Raw genomic sequence first — 13,587 nt, forward strand, 5'->3', positions numbered from 1 at the left:
AAACACACCCCGTTCAAAGAGCTTCCGACGAAAGAAGACAGACAACCCAATTGAAGAAGAACAGATTACCGGACCCCCAGTGGTCATCAGACAAACTCCCTCGATGTCGTCGACGGGAGCTCCCAATGGCTCCCACGAGGACGCCGCGCAAGCAGCTGCCTCGCCGCGGCCGTCATCAGCTGCACCGACGGCGCCCCCATCGCAGCCTCCTCCCCCGACAGCGACGACTTCGTCCATAACCGATTCGGCAGCGACCTCGACCCCCGAGCTCGACGTTCCAAAGCTCCAGGCCCTCCCCGCCGAGCAGCAGGAGCTGTTCCTGCTTACCTTTATCTCGACCCTTTCGAAGCACGTCCTGAGCCTCTCCGCCGACGACTGCACCGCCCAGCAGTTCTACCTCAAAAAGGAGATTTTGCAAATCGTCAACCTACCCTCGCCCCAGCCGAGCCGCGTCGTCAGAAACAATCTCGGCAAGTGTCTTGCCCACATCTTTGGGCATGGCGACCGGAAGCTTCTCTTCGAGACCATCAACGACTTGATCGCCATCATCACCGGAGCCAGATCCAAGACGGATGCGGGCCCGCGCACGAAGCACGCCGCCGTCGCGTGTCTGGGCGACGTGTACGCATCCGCCGGCGACAGCGCCATTGGCTTGCACCCACTTGCGTGCGCGACGCTCATCAAGCTCTTGAAGTCGTCCTCCAGCAACGCAGGCCTGCGCGCCGCCGTGTTCACGTCGCTGGGCAAGATTGTCAAGATGGTTGAAGGCAGCATGGACGAAAATGTTGCCAGGGACATCTTCAAGCAGTCGCGCAGCTACGGCACCAGCGACAAGGGCTCGCTGGTCATCGTCTCCGCTTGTCGGGCCCTGAGGGCCCTCGTGCGACACACGCCATACTTTGAGAACTCGAACGACTTTGAGAAGCTGCAGACCGCCATCTTCAAGATCTTCGACTCTTCGTCGTCGCAGGTCAGACATGCCGCCGCGGAGGCGCTGGCTGAGGCCATGGTCAGGGGGCACTCCGAGACCGGCGTCGCGGAGGCAGCCCCGCTGACGAAGGCTCAGAAGAGGATGAGCAAGAAGCCGATCAAGCGCACTGGCACGGCCGCCAGCATAGTTGCTGACGAGGACGACCTGCCCACGTCGAGACCGGGCAGCCCTGCCCCCGGCGGGAAGAGGGCGCAGGATCTGGCGCTGTCGCTGGCTGAGATTCTGAGGATCCTTTCGACCCAGTACACCAAGATGCCGACGTCGAACAAAGCCAGGGCGGCCATCGGCGTCTGCTACGGCAAAGTACTGAGAAAGCTTGGTGAGAGGACGGTGGAGACAAACTACCTCAAGATCCTCGAGAATCTGACCGTCGACCTGATCGGACAGCCCAATATCCTCAACAACCGTTATCGTCTCCTGATCTCGAGGCGCATCGTTGACACCATTCTCCAGGACGTCATTGGACAAAAGATTCTAGGCGAGTCTGGACAGACGACGGCGGCCAAGCTCATCATCAACGACATTCTCAAGAACTATCCGCAAGCCCTCGTCGAGCGCTCGGAACCGACGAAGCATACCTTGATCGCAGCCCTCGGCGCGATAGCTTCGCTCATCAACTGCTTGGGGTCTGCGGCGAACAACTTTGCGGAACCATGCAGAGACGGTCTGTTGGGAGTCCTTCAGCACCCCAGCTACTCGGTGCAGGTCCATGCCTCCGCATGCATGAAGGCTTTCGTCCTCGCCTGCCCCCAGCAGCTCCTGCCTTGCTTGTCAGTGTGCATGAACAGCCTCAGCAGAGAACTGGGGCTTCTCACTAGTGGACGAAACTCTCCCAGGCGATGCGTCGGATTTGCTCATGGTCTGGCAGCAACGTTGAGCGCAAGCCCCGCGCGGCCCCTCCACGGATCCGTTGATATCAACAGCCGTGTCCTGACGATGGCGACCAACCTGCTCAAGTCGAGCGGACAATCCGAGCTGAGAGTCTCTAGCACTCAGATTCAGGTGGCGTGGATCTTGATTGGTGGTTTGATGTCTCTGGGCCCAAACTTTGTGAAGATTCACCTCTCCCAGCTGCTGTTACTCTGGAAGAATGCGCTGCCCAAGCCGTTGTCGAAAGACAATACCGCTCACCGCAGTCTGCTCGAGGCGTCTTTCCTGACTCACGTGCGAGAGTGTGCGCTGGGCTCGATATTGTCGTTCCTGCAATTCAACACCAGGCTGCTGACGGTTGACGTTTCCAAGCGTATAGCCACAATGCTGCAGAATACCTCTGCGTTCCTGAGAACTCTTCCTTCCAAGAAGATCACCGATGATGTGTCGCAGACACTGACGCCGGCGCTCCAGCTGCACGATTTGGACATGATGGTCCAACGCCGCGTGCTGCAGTGCTACATCAAGCTCGTGAACCTCAGCCCCGCCGGTGGCAGCGAGGCGCTTCTCCAGTCGAACCTGCTCACCATTGCAATTTCTCTCTTCGCAGATCCAGAGAACTACTCTGCCAACTCTCTCAGCGCGTCCATAGCGAATGCAGCAGCCACGTTCGAGACCGTCTGGGACGTGGGCGACAATTCCGGCTTTGGCATCACCGGCCTCATTTCCGGATTCAAGATCAAGGGTCTGCCGGGTCAACAGGACAACTCCATAGAAGGCACACCCCTCGAAGAAAACAGCCCCGAAGAATCTATAGACCGATTGCTACTGTCGCCAGTTTGCGGCACCCTAGAACACGACGCCTCCCTGCTATACGTCGGTGATGCCACAGAGCTCACCATTCCCGACCCCCCGGCCACCGAGGTCATCAACATGGCCATCCAGCTGTTTGCTTTCGTGTTTCCGCTGACGCCGCCCAAGGTACAGGAGAGCGTGCTGGAGCAGGTCAAGACATTCATGTCCGCCGGCACATTGCTGAGAGACCCTGGCAGAAAGGCCGCCATCAACGTGAACGTGTCCGTTGCCGTCCTGTCCACTTTGCGGGTGGCCGTCAAGGAGACGCAGTCGTCCCCGGGCAACGTCACCAACCTCGCCGTGGAGAGACTCATCCAGGATATGCTCCGTGATTTCGTCATCGACGGAGACCAGTACGTCCGAAGCGTTGGATACGCCGCGGTCGCGAGACTTTGCAACGCTTGTGGCAACGCCTTCACTAACCACGAAATTAAGTACCTTGTCGACACCATTGTCAGCAACCGTGAGCCTAGCGCGCGCGCTGGTTGTGCAATGGCTCTTGGGTCGATCCAGACCAAGGTCGGCGGTATGGCGGCAGGGTATCACTTGAAGACCATTCTTGGTATCTTGATGTCTCTCTGCAACGATCCTCATCCTACCGTGCACTTCTGGGCCTTGGAAGCATTGGCGTTGGCTTCAGACGCCGCTGGCCTGAGTTTTGCTGGGTACGTGCCGAGCACGCTCGGCATGCTGGCCCAACTGTACGTCTCCGACACGCACAACCCCGAGATCTCCTCTGCCATCACCATGAACCTGGAAATGGAGCTCTCGACCACTGCTGCCATCACGCGCTGCGTCGACTCTCTCATCAATGCGTTGGGTCCTGACCTGCAAGACTCCACCAAGTCGCGCGAGCTTATCCTCAACCTCGTCGGCCAGCTTCAAGAAGAAGACGATTTGCTTGTTCAGAGGGCGACATTGAGCTGTCTCGAGCATTTGTCGCTCTATGCTCCGGGGTACATGAACTTTGAGGAATACGTCAAGGTTCTCCAGAAGTACCTCCAATCAGAATACCCCATACTGCGGGACGTTGCTGTTGATGGCCTATACAACATCATGAAGAGAAATCCAAGTGATGTCATTGGTGCTGCAGAGAAGGGATTTGAGGACCACTTGTGGCTGGTCCTCGACGACGCGCCGACACACGACGGCATTCGCAACATCCTCAGGAACTGGATGCGGCAGACGTGCCTCACGGACACTGCCCTCTGGCTCACGAGATTCCAGGGCGTCCTCAAGATGACAAGAGCCAAGGCCAAGGAGGAGTCCGTCTCTGGAAACAAGGGCTCGAGCGGCATGCCAGACTTGCAGGACGAGGAGGTCGCCGGTTTCGCCGGAACGGCCAAGGACGACCAGGACAACAAGGCCGGATCCGAAGTTGAGCCCCTTCGATGGCAAGTGACCACTTTCGCAATCAGCTGCATCAACGACATGTTTATCCTCATCGCAAAGGATGTCATGACCAATGGCGAGTCTGCCGCCCAGACGGCGCTCCAGAACAAGATTGCCGATGTCGTCCGCATGGCCTTCTCGGCGTCTACGTCTAGCGTGCTGGAGTTGCGAGTCTGGGGTCTCAAGATCATCGGCGCGGTCCTCAAGATGTTTGGTAGGGCGCCCGATCCCGACTTTGAGGAGGCTATGCTCTTGGAGCAGTACCAGGCCCAGATCAGCTCGGCGTTGACACCCGCCTTCGCTGCGGACTCGTCTCCCGAGCTTGCATCTGAAGCCGTCAATGTCTGTGCTGGCTTCATCTCTACGGGAATTGTCACGGACGTGGACAGAATGGGTCGCATTCTCAAGACGTTGGTGTCTGCCCTTGAGAATTTCTCCAAGGATCACGAGAACGCCGGTATTGGCGACCTCAAGGGCCTCAGCTCCAACGCTCAAGTCATGGTCAAGATGGCCGTCTTCTCGGCCTGGGCAGAGCTGCAAGTTGCCAGTTCTGAACAGAAATACCTTCTCGACGTCCTCAAACCGCACATCGGAACCCTGACGCCGCTGTGGCTTGAGTCACTCAGAGAGTTTGCCCGCCTGCGCTTCGAGCCCGACATCTCCATGACCCTCGGCCCCCCCTCACTCTCTGGCAGTCTCGATACTATCTACGCTGCATTGAACCGCGAGACCCTACTTAAGTTCTACCAAGACTCCTGGCTGAAGCTCGTCGACGCCATTGCTAGCCTCATCGAGCAGGACAGCGAGTTCGTATTCGATGCGCTGGACGGAAAGGAGTCTGAGGGACTCAACACCAATGGCAACACCAAGGGCTCAGACATCAACTATCGTGACGAGCCCGTTGCATTCTTCTTCGTCTTGTTCGGCATCGCCTTTGAGGCTCTGGCTACACGCCCTGGACAGAGCGACTCCTTGGCCACCCAGGAGCAGAACCTGGCAATCCTGCAGGCCCTGAAGAAGATTCTGCACCCCAGCGTGTCAGGTCACGCCATCTACCGAGAGGCGATCTTCTCCGAGACCATGGATCTCCTGGACCGACTTGTCCTGACAGAAGGCCTCGATGTCCAAGGCGTGATTGTGGAGATTGCGAGAGCCCTCTGCGTCTCCCACCCCTCCGCGCGGAAGAAGGACTCGGGCGATGACGGCGACCTCTCTGACGACATCGACCAGCTCTTCGAGCTCACGCGCATCATCGTCCTCGTTCTCTCCGGCCTGCTGCCCAATCTCACGGAAGCAAACCAACCCGTCCGCCACCAGATGACAGAGGAAGCGGTACTGCTGATCCGCTCGTCTCTCAACGCCCTCGTCGACGCTGCCGAGGTCTTCCCCTCCATCATCAAGACGGACCTGCACGCCTGCATCATCCATATTCTAGCCACCATCTTGGCGACCCCGGGATGCCAGGAGGTCATTGTGCCTCAATCCCTGCCCACCCTGAAGCGCTTCGTGGTGAGCATGACCAAGTCGTCCGTTGGCAGGACAAGCGGCAACGGCCCGACGCCAACGGACGTCCAGCTGCAGGGCTGTTTGCGGCGCTTCCTCTCCATCTACCTCAACGCCCAGAAACGCGAGGCGCCCACATCGCTCACCTGCGTCAAGAACTGTTTGCTCGCGAGCACGATTCTCTTTACGGGCGGCACGAATCACTTGGCGGCAAACGATCCGCTTGTGGCAAGGTACCTCGACGAGGTCGTCGACTGCCTCACGGACCGCATGGTATGTTGTCTCCCTCCTTCTGCTGCTTCTTCCCCTCCCTCAAATGATCTTCCGACTGACTAACATGTACAAAAAACCCCAGACCGCCAAGATTGCAGCAAACTGCATCAGGTCCCTGCTCTTGCAGGCCAACACGACACCGGCAGACCACACCATCGTCCGTTACCTCCTCCCGCGCCTCGTCGCTTTCGTGACCAACACGGAGCCGGAGGATCCCGAGAACGCCCGCTCCCTCATTGCGCACTCGCTCAGCCAGTACGTGGGCAACGTCCCCCGCGACCGCATCCCCGTCGCCATGGCCCTTATCCTCCCCACCTTCCTCGCGCGTGCCTCGTCCGAAGGCGAGGACGCGTACAGAGACACGAGTGCAAGATTACTGGAGCTGGCGGCCGTGGACCAGAGCGCGTTCCGGACCGTCGTGGCCAACATGAATGACGGGCAAAAGGCATTCCTGGAGGAGGTCATCCGGTGGGGACGGCAGCAGGGCTCGTCGGAACAGCCCGCGACGAGTGCGACCGGGCAGCCCAGCATTGCGCTGAAGATGGACTTTGGTGGCTGATTTCTCTTTTTCACGACGAACCTGTGATATGAATGGACAAGCGAGGGACGAAAAGGGTGAATGCACAAGAGGAGGAAATGGAACGTACGCATGCGGCGTTGGGTAGCATTAGAAGCGTTCCTCTGCAGCGTTGTCTCTGCAGCAGGGGGAAGTGAGAGAGCATGATGAAAAGCAGATACAGAAGCAAGATTCACCATACCCCATTCGTGGACTTGGTTGTGTGTGTGTGTGTGTGTGTGTGTGTGTGTGTTGTCACACAGTGAGAAAGCAGGGGCGTTCTCGGTGAAGGCGTACTGTCCGGGGTGTGAGGCTCACCGGTTATGGACCAAGTCGCCACAGCCCCCGTTCTGCTTGCAAGAGGGAGAGGCCGAGAGGTCCAGCCCCATGCAAGTTTCCGGGCACGGCACGTCGTCGTCTTGTTCTCTGGTTTTCCCGATGCCGAACACTGCGGGTTGACTCCCGGATTGAAAATCGTGTACCCGCCCCAGCTTTGCTTTTTGTCAGTTGAGAGTTCGAGGTCATGGTACTTCTTTTCGCAAAATCGGGCCGGTTCAAATGCAGAAGTGATGAACGACCGCCCACCCCACCCGGCAGCAGCAGCGGCGCCCGGAGATAAAATCGCAATGTGTCGTCGCGCCAGTCGCTAATTAGACGCTGAAGCGGGGTTCGTCGCGGGTAGGTGTTGCGGGAGGCCAAACAAGTGCCCGTATCTTGTGCATGAACTCCGTCCGAGCTTTGGGAGGTGCCATGGGCGAGGGTTCAAGATGGTGGTGGTGGTAGGGCAGAGAATGGGATGATGGTGGGATGGGGTTGCTGTCGAGCCTCGGGACGAGGTCGCTGTCGGGGCAGGCAAGGTGGGAGCCCACGTTGACTTGCACCACATTGCGTCTTTATTTCTCACTCGGTAGCTGCCGCGAGAATGGATGGATTCGTGTGATGGGGGTTAGACAGACAGAGACCTCTGCCGTCAATGTGGCATCGGCCGCGGGCCCGAGGCGTCGGGGTCGGGCACGGGGCCCGTTGCTGCACCAAGCCCGCAGATCTAGTCCTCTGGGCATGCTCCGGGATTCGCTCCCGGGATAGGAGTACATGCGCGGTGATCAGGCTGCGTCTCCCTCCCGAGCATAACCTCAACACCACCCACATCAAATGTACCGGGCGTCAAATCGTGCAGCCGGTGGATGATGGATCCCCCCTCCCCGCTTCAACCGCTGCTGCAACCAACGGCTGCCAAAGTCGCTCTCATGGCCGCCCAGGGCTGTGTCCCGGCGACGGAAACCAGCGCTAGGGTCCTCTGTAATGCAGATAGCCTTCCTGCTCACTTTTGCACCGCTGATTGTTTCCCTTGGCTCCACGGCGGCTTGCTTCACCGGTCTCCTTTTCAGCCTCAAGCTCAGCGCTGTGTTTGCAACCGTCTCGTATACGAAACCCGAATCGCATTCTGTCTTCAACCCGTCCAATCCCCTTCTGCAGGTTACAGACCAGGAGCCCCCTCAGGCCCCGGATATAGTAGCAACGCCGCTGGTCCCGGATCCTTTGGCGATCTGTTGGTGGGAGAGCAAGGTGGAGGCTAGCCCGACTGCCGGATTTGGGACCGTTGTTTGCTTGCCATGCACGGATTCCTGAATCGTCACACCAGGCCTGGTCTGGTACCCGACCAACCGAGCGAACCGTATCCATTGACAAATGCAGCACACGTAGGGCAAACCGCATGAGCCCGAGGGCGCCCTTGCCCTTTGCTTGGCTCGCCTGGCGGAAGACTAGTCATTGCGGTTGAACTCGTCCAAGACGTTACCGATAGAAGAACCCAGTATGTAGATGACATATTAGTCACAGGCCTGGCTATGAGGTCTTGCTGTCGTGTTACAAAATAGTACTAAATTTGAAGGCATCGATGTGAGTGATAGATACAATTTCATAGATTTTGATGAACTAAATGGCAGCATTAACAGGGACAAGCTCTGCGTTTGGCAGACACTCTTCCCAAATTAGAGGTAGATAGCTGGCTTTCCCGACTAACAAGCTGTGTTGGCGCTCCCCAGGGGTATCTCAAGCGCTCGCTTCTGTTGGTACAATGACTACTTTCTTCTCCCCTCTTTCGATTCGGACCGAGACCTGCGACTAGTCCCGTCTGCAATCACCGGCCCTGCTGGCTGCTGGCTCCTCGTCTGGCGCGATGATGACGGCTCTGCTGGCGATAAGCTGCTGGAACCTGACGACCCTTGTCGCAATGAGCGAGACGAAGAAGGCTCAGGAGGGCGGCTAGCAGACCCCGAGGGAACCGGCGCACGCGCCTTTTCGCTTGTCTTCTTTCTGGAGCTGTCACATTTCTTCTGCCGCGAACTTGAACTCGAGGTCGGCGTTGGAGACGCGCGGCTCGCCTGCTCCTCTGCGACACCTTCCGTAGTAAGACGCGCCTCGAGCCGACGGGAATTCCAAGTTTTGCCGTTGAGCGACTCAGCAACGCTTCGAGCAATGTCTGCGGTTCGAAATGTTGCAAAGGCGTGTCCTCTGTTCTGACTGCCTGATCCTCGGGGGACGTCGATCCTCTGGAGCTCGGCCTTTACCGGGGTAACTCTTGCCAGGCTTTGCTTAATGAGCGCTTTGATCTGGTCTTCCGGAGTGCTGTGTCCTATCCGTCTAATTATGATTCGTCTATGTTCAACAGAGACAGCCTGGCTGGGTTGGTTGGTTGGAGCCGCGGTGCTCGGAAAGAATCCACTGTTGGACACGTACGCAGGGTATTCAGGGCACCATGCTCCCTGTATCTGAGTGCCATCATACCCCTGGCTGAAGTGTCCGAGGTCCGTTGGAACCTGCTGCAAGTCAGAAACTGTAGATTGGCGCCATGTAGTACTAGGCTCTCACTTGTTGTTCAAACGATGATGCTTCTGAGGATGCGTAAGAGTATGGTGAGGGTTGATGGTCGATTTGCACAGAGAATGGTGCAGGGGTTGGTTGGCGAGACTTCACGGTACCGTTCACTGGAATCGCGTTCTCGTCATTGTGCACTTCCTTGACGACGATTGCACTCGTCATGTTGCTGTCATCGTAGATGATGCGTCTGCCGTTGAACACTCCATCCTTCAAACGATCTGAGCGCGTGTTAGCAGGTCCTGGACACGCTTCGATTTGGCCACCTACCACATGCACGATAAAAATTGTATGCCCCCTTGACCCTGATCCAGCCCGAGGTGGGGTGGTAGAGTTGAATGTAGTCGACTTCACAGTCGCGGCTAAGCCATTCCTTAAGCGCCTGCCATCTTGTGTCGAATGGTAACTAGGCCGACTGTCAGAGGGCCAGAAGGCAGAGCTCGTGTTGGTGAAACACACATTGCAAATCGGGATGTAGAAATTTCCTGTCTCGGGACCCGGAGGGAGCTGTCCAACTTGCATGGTGACGTGTTGAGACGGGAATCCGCTCCGAACACAGACTTTGTCCAACAAGTAAGCCCAATGGCTCAGTCGGACCAGAATTTCGTGCGACGGCTGGGGACCAAGACGAAACAGGGGATCTCATGTATGACAAGATCCGGCGATGAACCAAGACGATCTTGGCCAACCGTGAGATGTCCAGGGTAGGCAGAAATTGAAACAATGAATCGAGGTTGCAGACAAAGAACAATGGAATCCTTTTATATTCTGGGGAAGTTTGTCAAGCTGGCCGGACCTCCAACGTCGGTCTTCTATGCGGCAATGCTGTCAATGCTGCTGCTGTTTGACCAATAAGTAGCCCCTGTCATCCTTTGCGTCGACGATGAGGAGCTTGACGTGGAGACATCCATGATTTTGGCTGGACCCCGTCCTTGGCGGCGAATCCACTCCAGATAAACGTCGGCACAGGTACCCAAGCTGTCTCGAGGCAACTTCCGCAAGTCATTGTACTGCTCCGTCTCGGGTGAAGCTGGCTGATTTGACGGACAGACCACGCCTATTTTGTACCAAGTACCCACATCGAGTGACCAAAGGGATCGTGACGAGAGAGGAAACTATCCATCGTGGATGAAGAGTCCCTGATTTTGTGGGGTCGTCTGGTGCAGTTTGCTTCTCGCTGTGACCTGTCACCCGCAGATATTGTTGGTGCGCGTAAGCAGACTACGTTCAATATCGCCTGATCCAATCTTGCGCCACGTTCCTGGTGTTTGGGTGACATTGGTGGCAGAGGAAGCTTCGAAGCGTCAAGTTGAAGGTACTTGAAGGGGGTGATGGGCATCCGACATCTTCGAGAAGAGCTCTCGTCCAAGTCCCAAAGATAGCCCGCGATAGTGGGTTGCATTCCTGTTCGATTCGACCGGGGGTTGGGCTGCCGTGTGCCAGCTATTGCCAGGGTCTCGCGCGGCAGCTATTTGGAGGGGGCGACAGGGGTCCGGCGGCACCCAAAATGGCGGCCGGTACCTTGGCTAGCTGAACCTGTCGTCAGAGCTGATGACCACTAATTCCGCCCTTGATTCCGACGGAGCTGATTGAAAGTTTTGTCAATACTGCTGAAGAGCAATAGAGCTGAGTCTAGGCATCTGCGCAATGCTGATTTGTGCGGGCAAGGACCTGCGTTTCGACGACCATCTTTAAGGTTGCGAAAAGCAACGAGGATTCCATGCGGGCTCTTGTTGGTTGGGAAGGCCCCTGCGGATGGTGGTGGTCACCCGGAGTCATTCTCAGGCGCCGCGCGATCCTGTCTCAACTTGAAAATGCAGCCCCAAGATCCTCTGGACAATTCAGCGGTGAGCAAAGCGCTGGCCGACCTCACCCGGCAGGTCACTCGGTGTTCGACCTCCCCTCATACCCACTGCGAGGGGATGCAGTGACAGTCTGCGACTTTTGGGGTTTCCCCAATGGATCTCGTGCAGGATTTGGTTGCGAGGCAATGATCCAAGCTGAACAGCACCCCCAGAAGACGTCAATCCACGGATCTTAGTGGCCATGCATCCGATTGCTCTCCCGGCTGCAATGATCTATACACGCGGGTGGTTGGAAACCAATCAAGACCGCCTAGTTGGTTCATGAAAATACCAAAGTCTTGGCTTGGCCACTTGGTTGGACTGAGACTCTGCGTATCCGCAGCTGGCTCGGACCCGAGGTTGTGGCCAACGAGCGATCGATCAAAGCTTCTTGAAAGAGAAGGTGTCGTCCACTTCTGACATGTCTAAATTGGACAGGTCCTCGTCGAACTCAGCGAACGCAGTTGGGTCCAGCTGCGTTTCGTCCTTCCCGGTCGTCATTGTCAAGTCACTGCGCTGTGCGTCTTGCCAAGGAGCTCCGTACGTGTCGGATTCGGACATGGAGACCATGAGGCGATGCTTTGTATCCCCAATCAGAAGCATGGCAGAATCACCCGCCCAATTGAGCCAGGACACCTGCGATTTGCCGAATAACTTTGCGTCGGGTAGCTGTGCTGCAAAGTCAATTGTCTTGGGTCCATCAGATAAGGGATCCCAGGTGAACACCAGGCCGTCGTAGCCATCGCCCTCGCAAGTGATGGAGAGCAGCTCGCGCTGCGTTGGGTGCCAGGTCAACGCCGAAATATTGCCGTGGAAGACGAGAACAGCTCGAAGCTCCGATGACAAGATGTCCCAGACCCAAACCGTGCTCGGCCAGTCTTCCAAGGCTGTGGCTAGAAGAGTCGACGAGGCATCAAAGACGGCCAAGGTACGGCTTGGCTTGGTCTCGACGCTTCCACCACTCACTCGGCCCGGAGCAGAGACCGATTGTGTGGCCTTTACGAATGTGTGAGCCGAGCCTAGTTGGGCATTGCCGATTTGTTCTTGCCATATCTACCACTCTTCATTAGCCTGCGAAGTTGCAAGTTCGAATCCTGCGTCACCCACCTGAACAGTATCCTTCGGAACGATGGCTGCAGGATGCTCAAGCCTCATTGATGCAGTCGCTGGCTTGGTGTCTAAGATGCAGACATTTCGGGTGTGGTCGCACACAGCAATGCGAGCACCATCTGGGCTGACTTGGCACACCTTTACCCCCGCGCCCAGATCGAAGTGCTTCTCCTCAGGCTCGAAGGCAGACGGTCCAGACCATGTGTTGAGGAGGTGCCCATCTGCAGTGTAAAACAAGACTTTGTGGCCTTGGGCTGCAGACTCCCACATTATAAGCCGGCGGCCATCTGGAGTCCAGGTCAAGCCTTGCGCGTCGACCGTCTCTGGGTGCCAGGATCTCTGAACCCCTCTCGTTGTGGGATGGTGAATGCTGACAATGTCTTTTCCAGAGACGCGGGTCAACAGAGCCAAGTGGCCCAATCCAGGTCGAAGAGCGAATCCTCGGGGCGCCGATGTCGGTTGATGAAACTTGGGGCTGCCGATCTCGACTGCTCTCGATGTCGTGAGGTCGAACACAGAAAACTTCAGACCAAAGGAAGAGCACATGAGAATTTCACTGTCCGAGGCGCCGAACTGAACAAAAGTGGGTTTGAAGTTTGGTGAAGCAGGGTTGCGGACGACAGCACGATAGCCGGACTCGAGGGCCGAGTAGACATGGATGGATTCGGCAAAGCTGACGAGAACACGACGCGATGACGGAGACCACAGAAAGGCGTTTGCTGGGCCGAGTTTTGAAGGCAACCTGACGCTGTGAGTTGTCTCCAAAGTCTCGATGGACCGGAAGCTGATGCTGCCAGTAGTAAGGGTTGCGATCAGAGTTCCATCAGGACTTGCGACGCAGTGAGGCGATGCTACCGGAAGTCGTGTCAGCAACAAGTGAAGCACGCCTTTGGGCCGACTTACATTTGAAGATCCTGGAGAAGTGCATGCTGCATGGCACTCACGCGTTAGCGTTGAGGTGTCGTCGATATGGAGTGGTGATGTTCGGAAGTCAGGGGGGGTTCGCTTTTCCCAGGATGGAAAGGCCTGAGACAGGTAGAGACAAGGGAGGTGAGATTCGCGAATGGTGGAAGCTTCCTTTTTCTCAAGTTGAAGAATCCGGCATGTGAAGTGTCTGGGGTCTCGGTGGAGTCTTGAAGAAAAGCCGATGTCGCATGGAACGGAAGGAAACATCGTCGCCAACGTTGTTTACCTTGTTTCCTATCCAAGACTAGTGCGGGGCTCCGCCCTCCTCTGTTTGGTCGCCGGGCAGCTATCAGCACGGTCCACCACGAGGTGCGGGCAGGACCGCTAGGGGCTGGCAGCTGCCCAATCAG

General features: G+C 57.0%; 3 protein-coding genes across 3 annotated transcripts; 1 reads left to right on the forward strand and 2 right to left on the reverse strand.

Moving 5' to 3' along the window:
• Positions 1–103: 103 nt before the first annotated feature.
• Positions 104–6,443, forward strand: sip1 (Pof6 interactor protein 1; the record flags this gene model as incomplete). Its single annotated transcript, XM_037316508.1, has 2 exons — positions 104–5,884; positions 5,967–6,443. The coding sequence occupies 2 exons, from the start codon at positions 104–106 to the stop codon at positions 6,441–6,443; spliced, it is 6,258 nt and encodes a 2,085-aa protein (XP_037185009.1).
• A 2,322-nt stretch (positions 6,444–8,765) lies between these two features.
• Positions 8,766–9,839, reverse strand: CGCA056_v001249 (uncharacterized protein; the record flags this gene model as incomplete). The annotated part of the gene is made up of 5 exons (XM_037316509.1): positions 8,766–8,832; positions 9,180–9,259; positions 9,312–9,538; positions 9,588–9,723; positions 9,777–9,839. The coding sequence occupies 5 exons, from the start codon at positions 9,837–9,839 to the stop codon at positions 8,766–8,768; spliced, it is 573 nt and encodes a 190-aa protein (XP_037185010.1).
• Positions 9,840–11,542: 1,703 nt separating this feature from the next.
• On the reverse strand, positions 11,543–13,199 carry WRAP73 (WD repeat-containing protein WRAP73; the record flags this gene model as incomplete). The annotated part of the gene is made up of 3 exons (XM_037316510.1): positions 11,543–12,214; positions 12,269–13,122; positions 13,175–13,199. The coding sequence occupies 3 exons, from the start codon at positions 13,197–13,199 to the stop codon at positions 11,543–11,545; spliced, it is 1,551 nt and encodes a 516-aa protein (XP_037185980.1).
• Positions 13,200–13,587: the final 388 nt, after the last annotated feature.

Source organism: Colletotrichum aenigma (assembly GCF_013390185.1).
Source record: "Colletotrichum aenigma strain Cg56 chromosome Unknown KSG_Cg56_contig01, whole genome shotgun sequence".
Classification (NCBI taxonomy): Eukaryota; Fungi; Ascomycota; class Sordariomycetes; order Glomerellales; family Glomerellaceae; genus Colletotrichum; species Colletotrichum aenigma.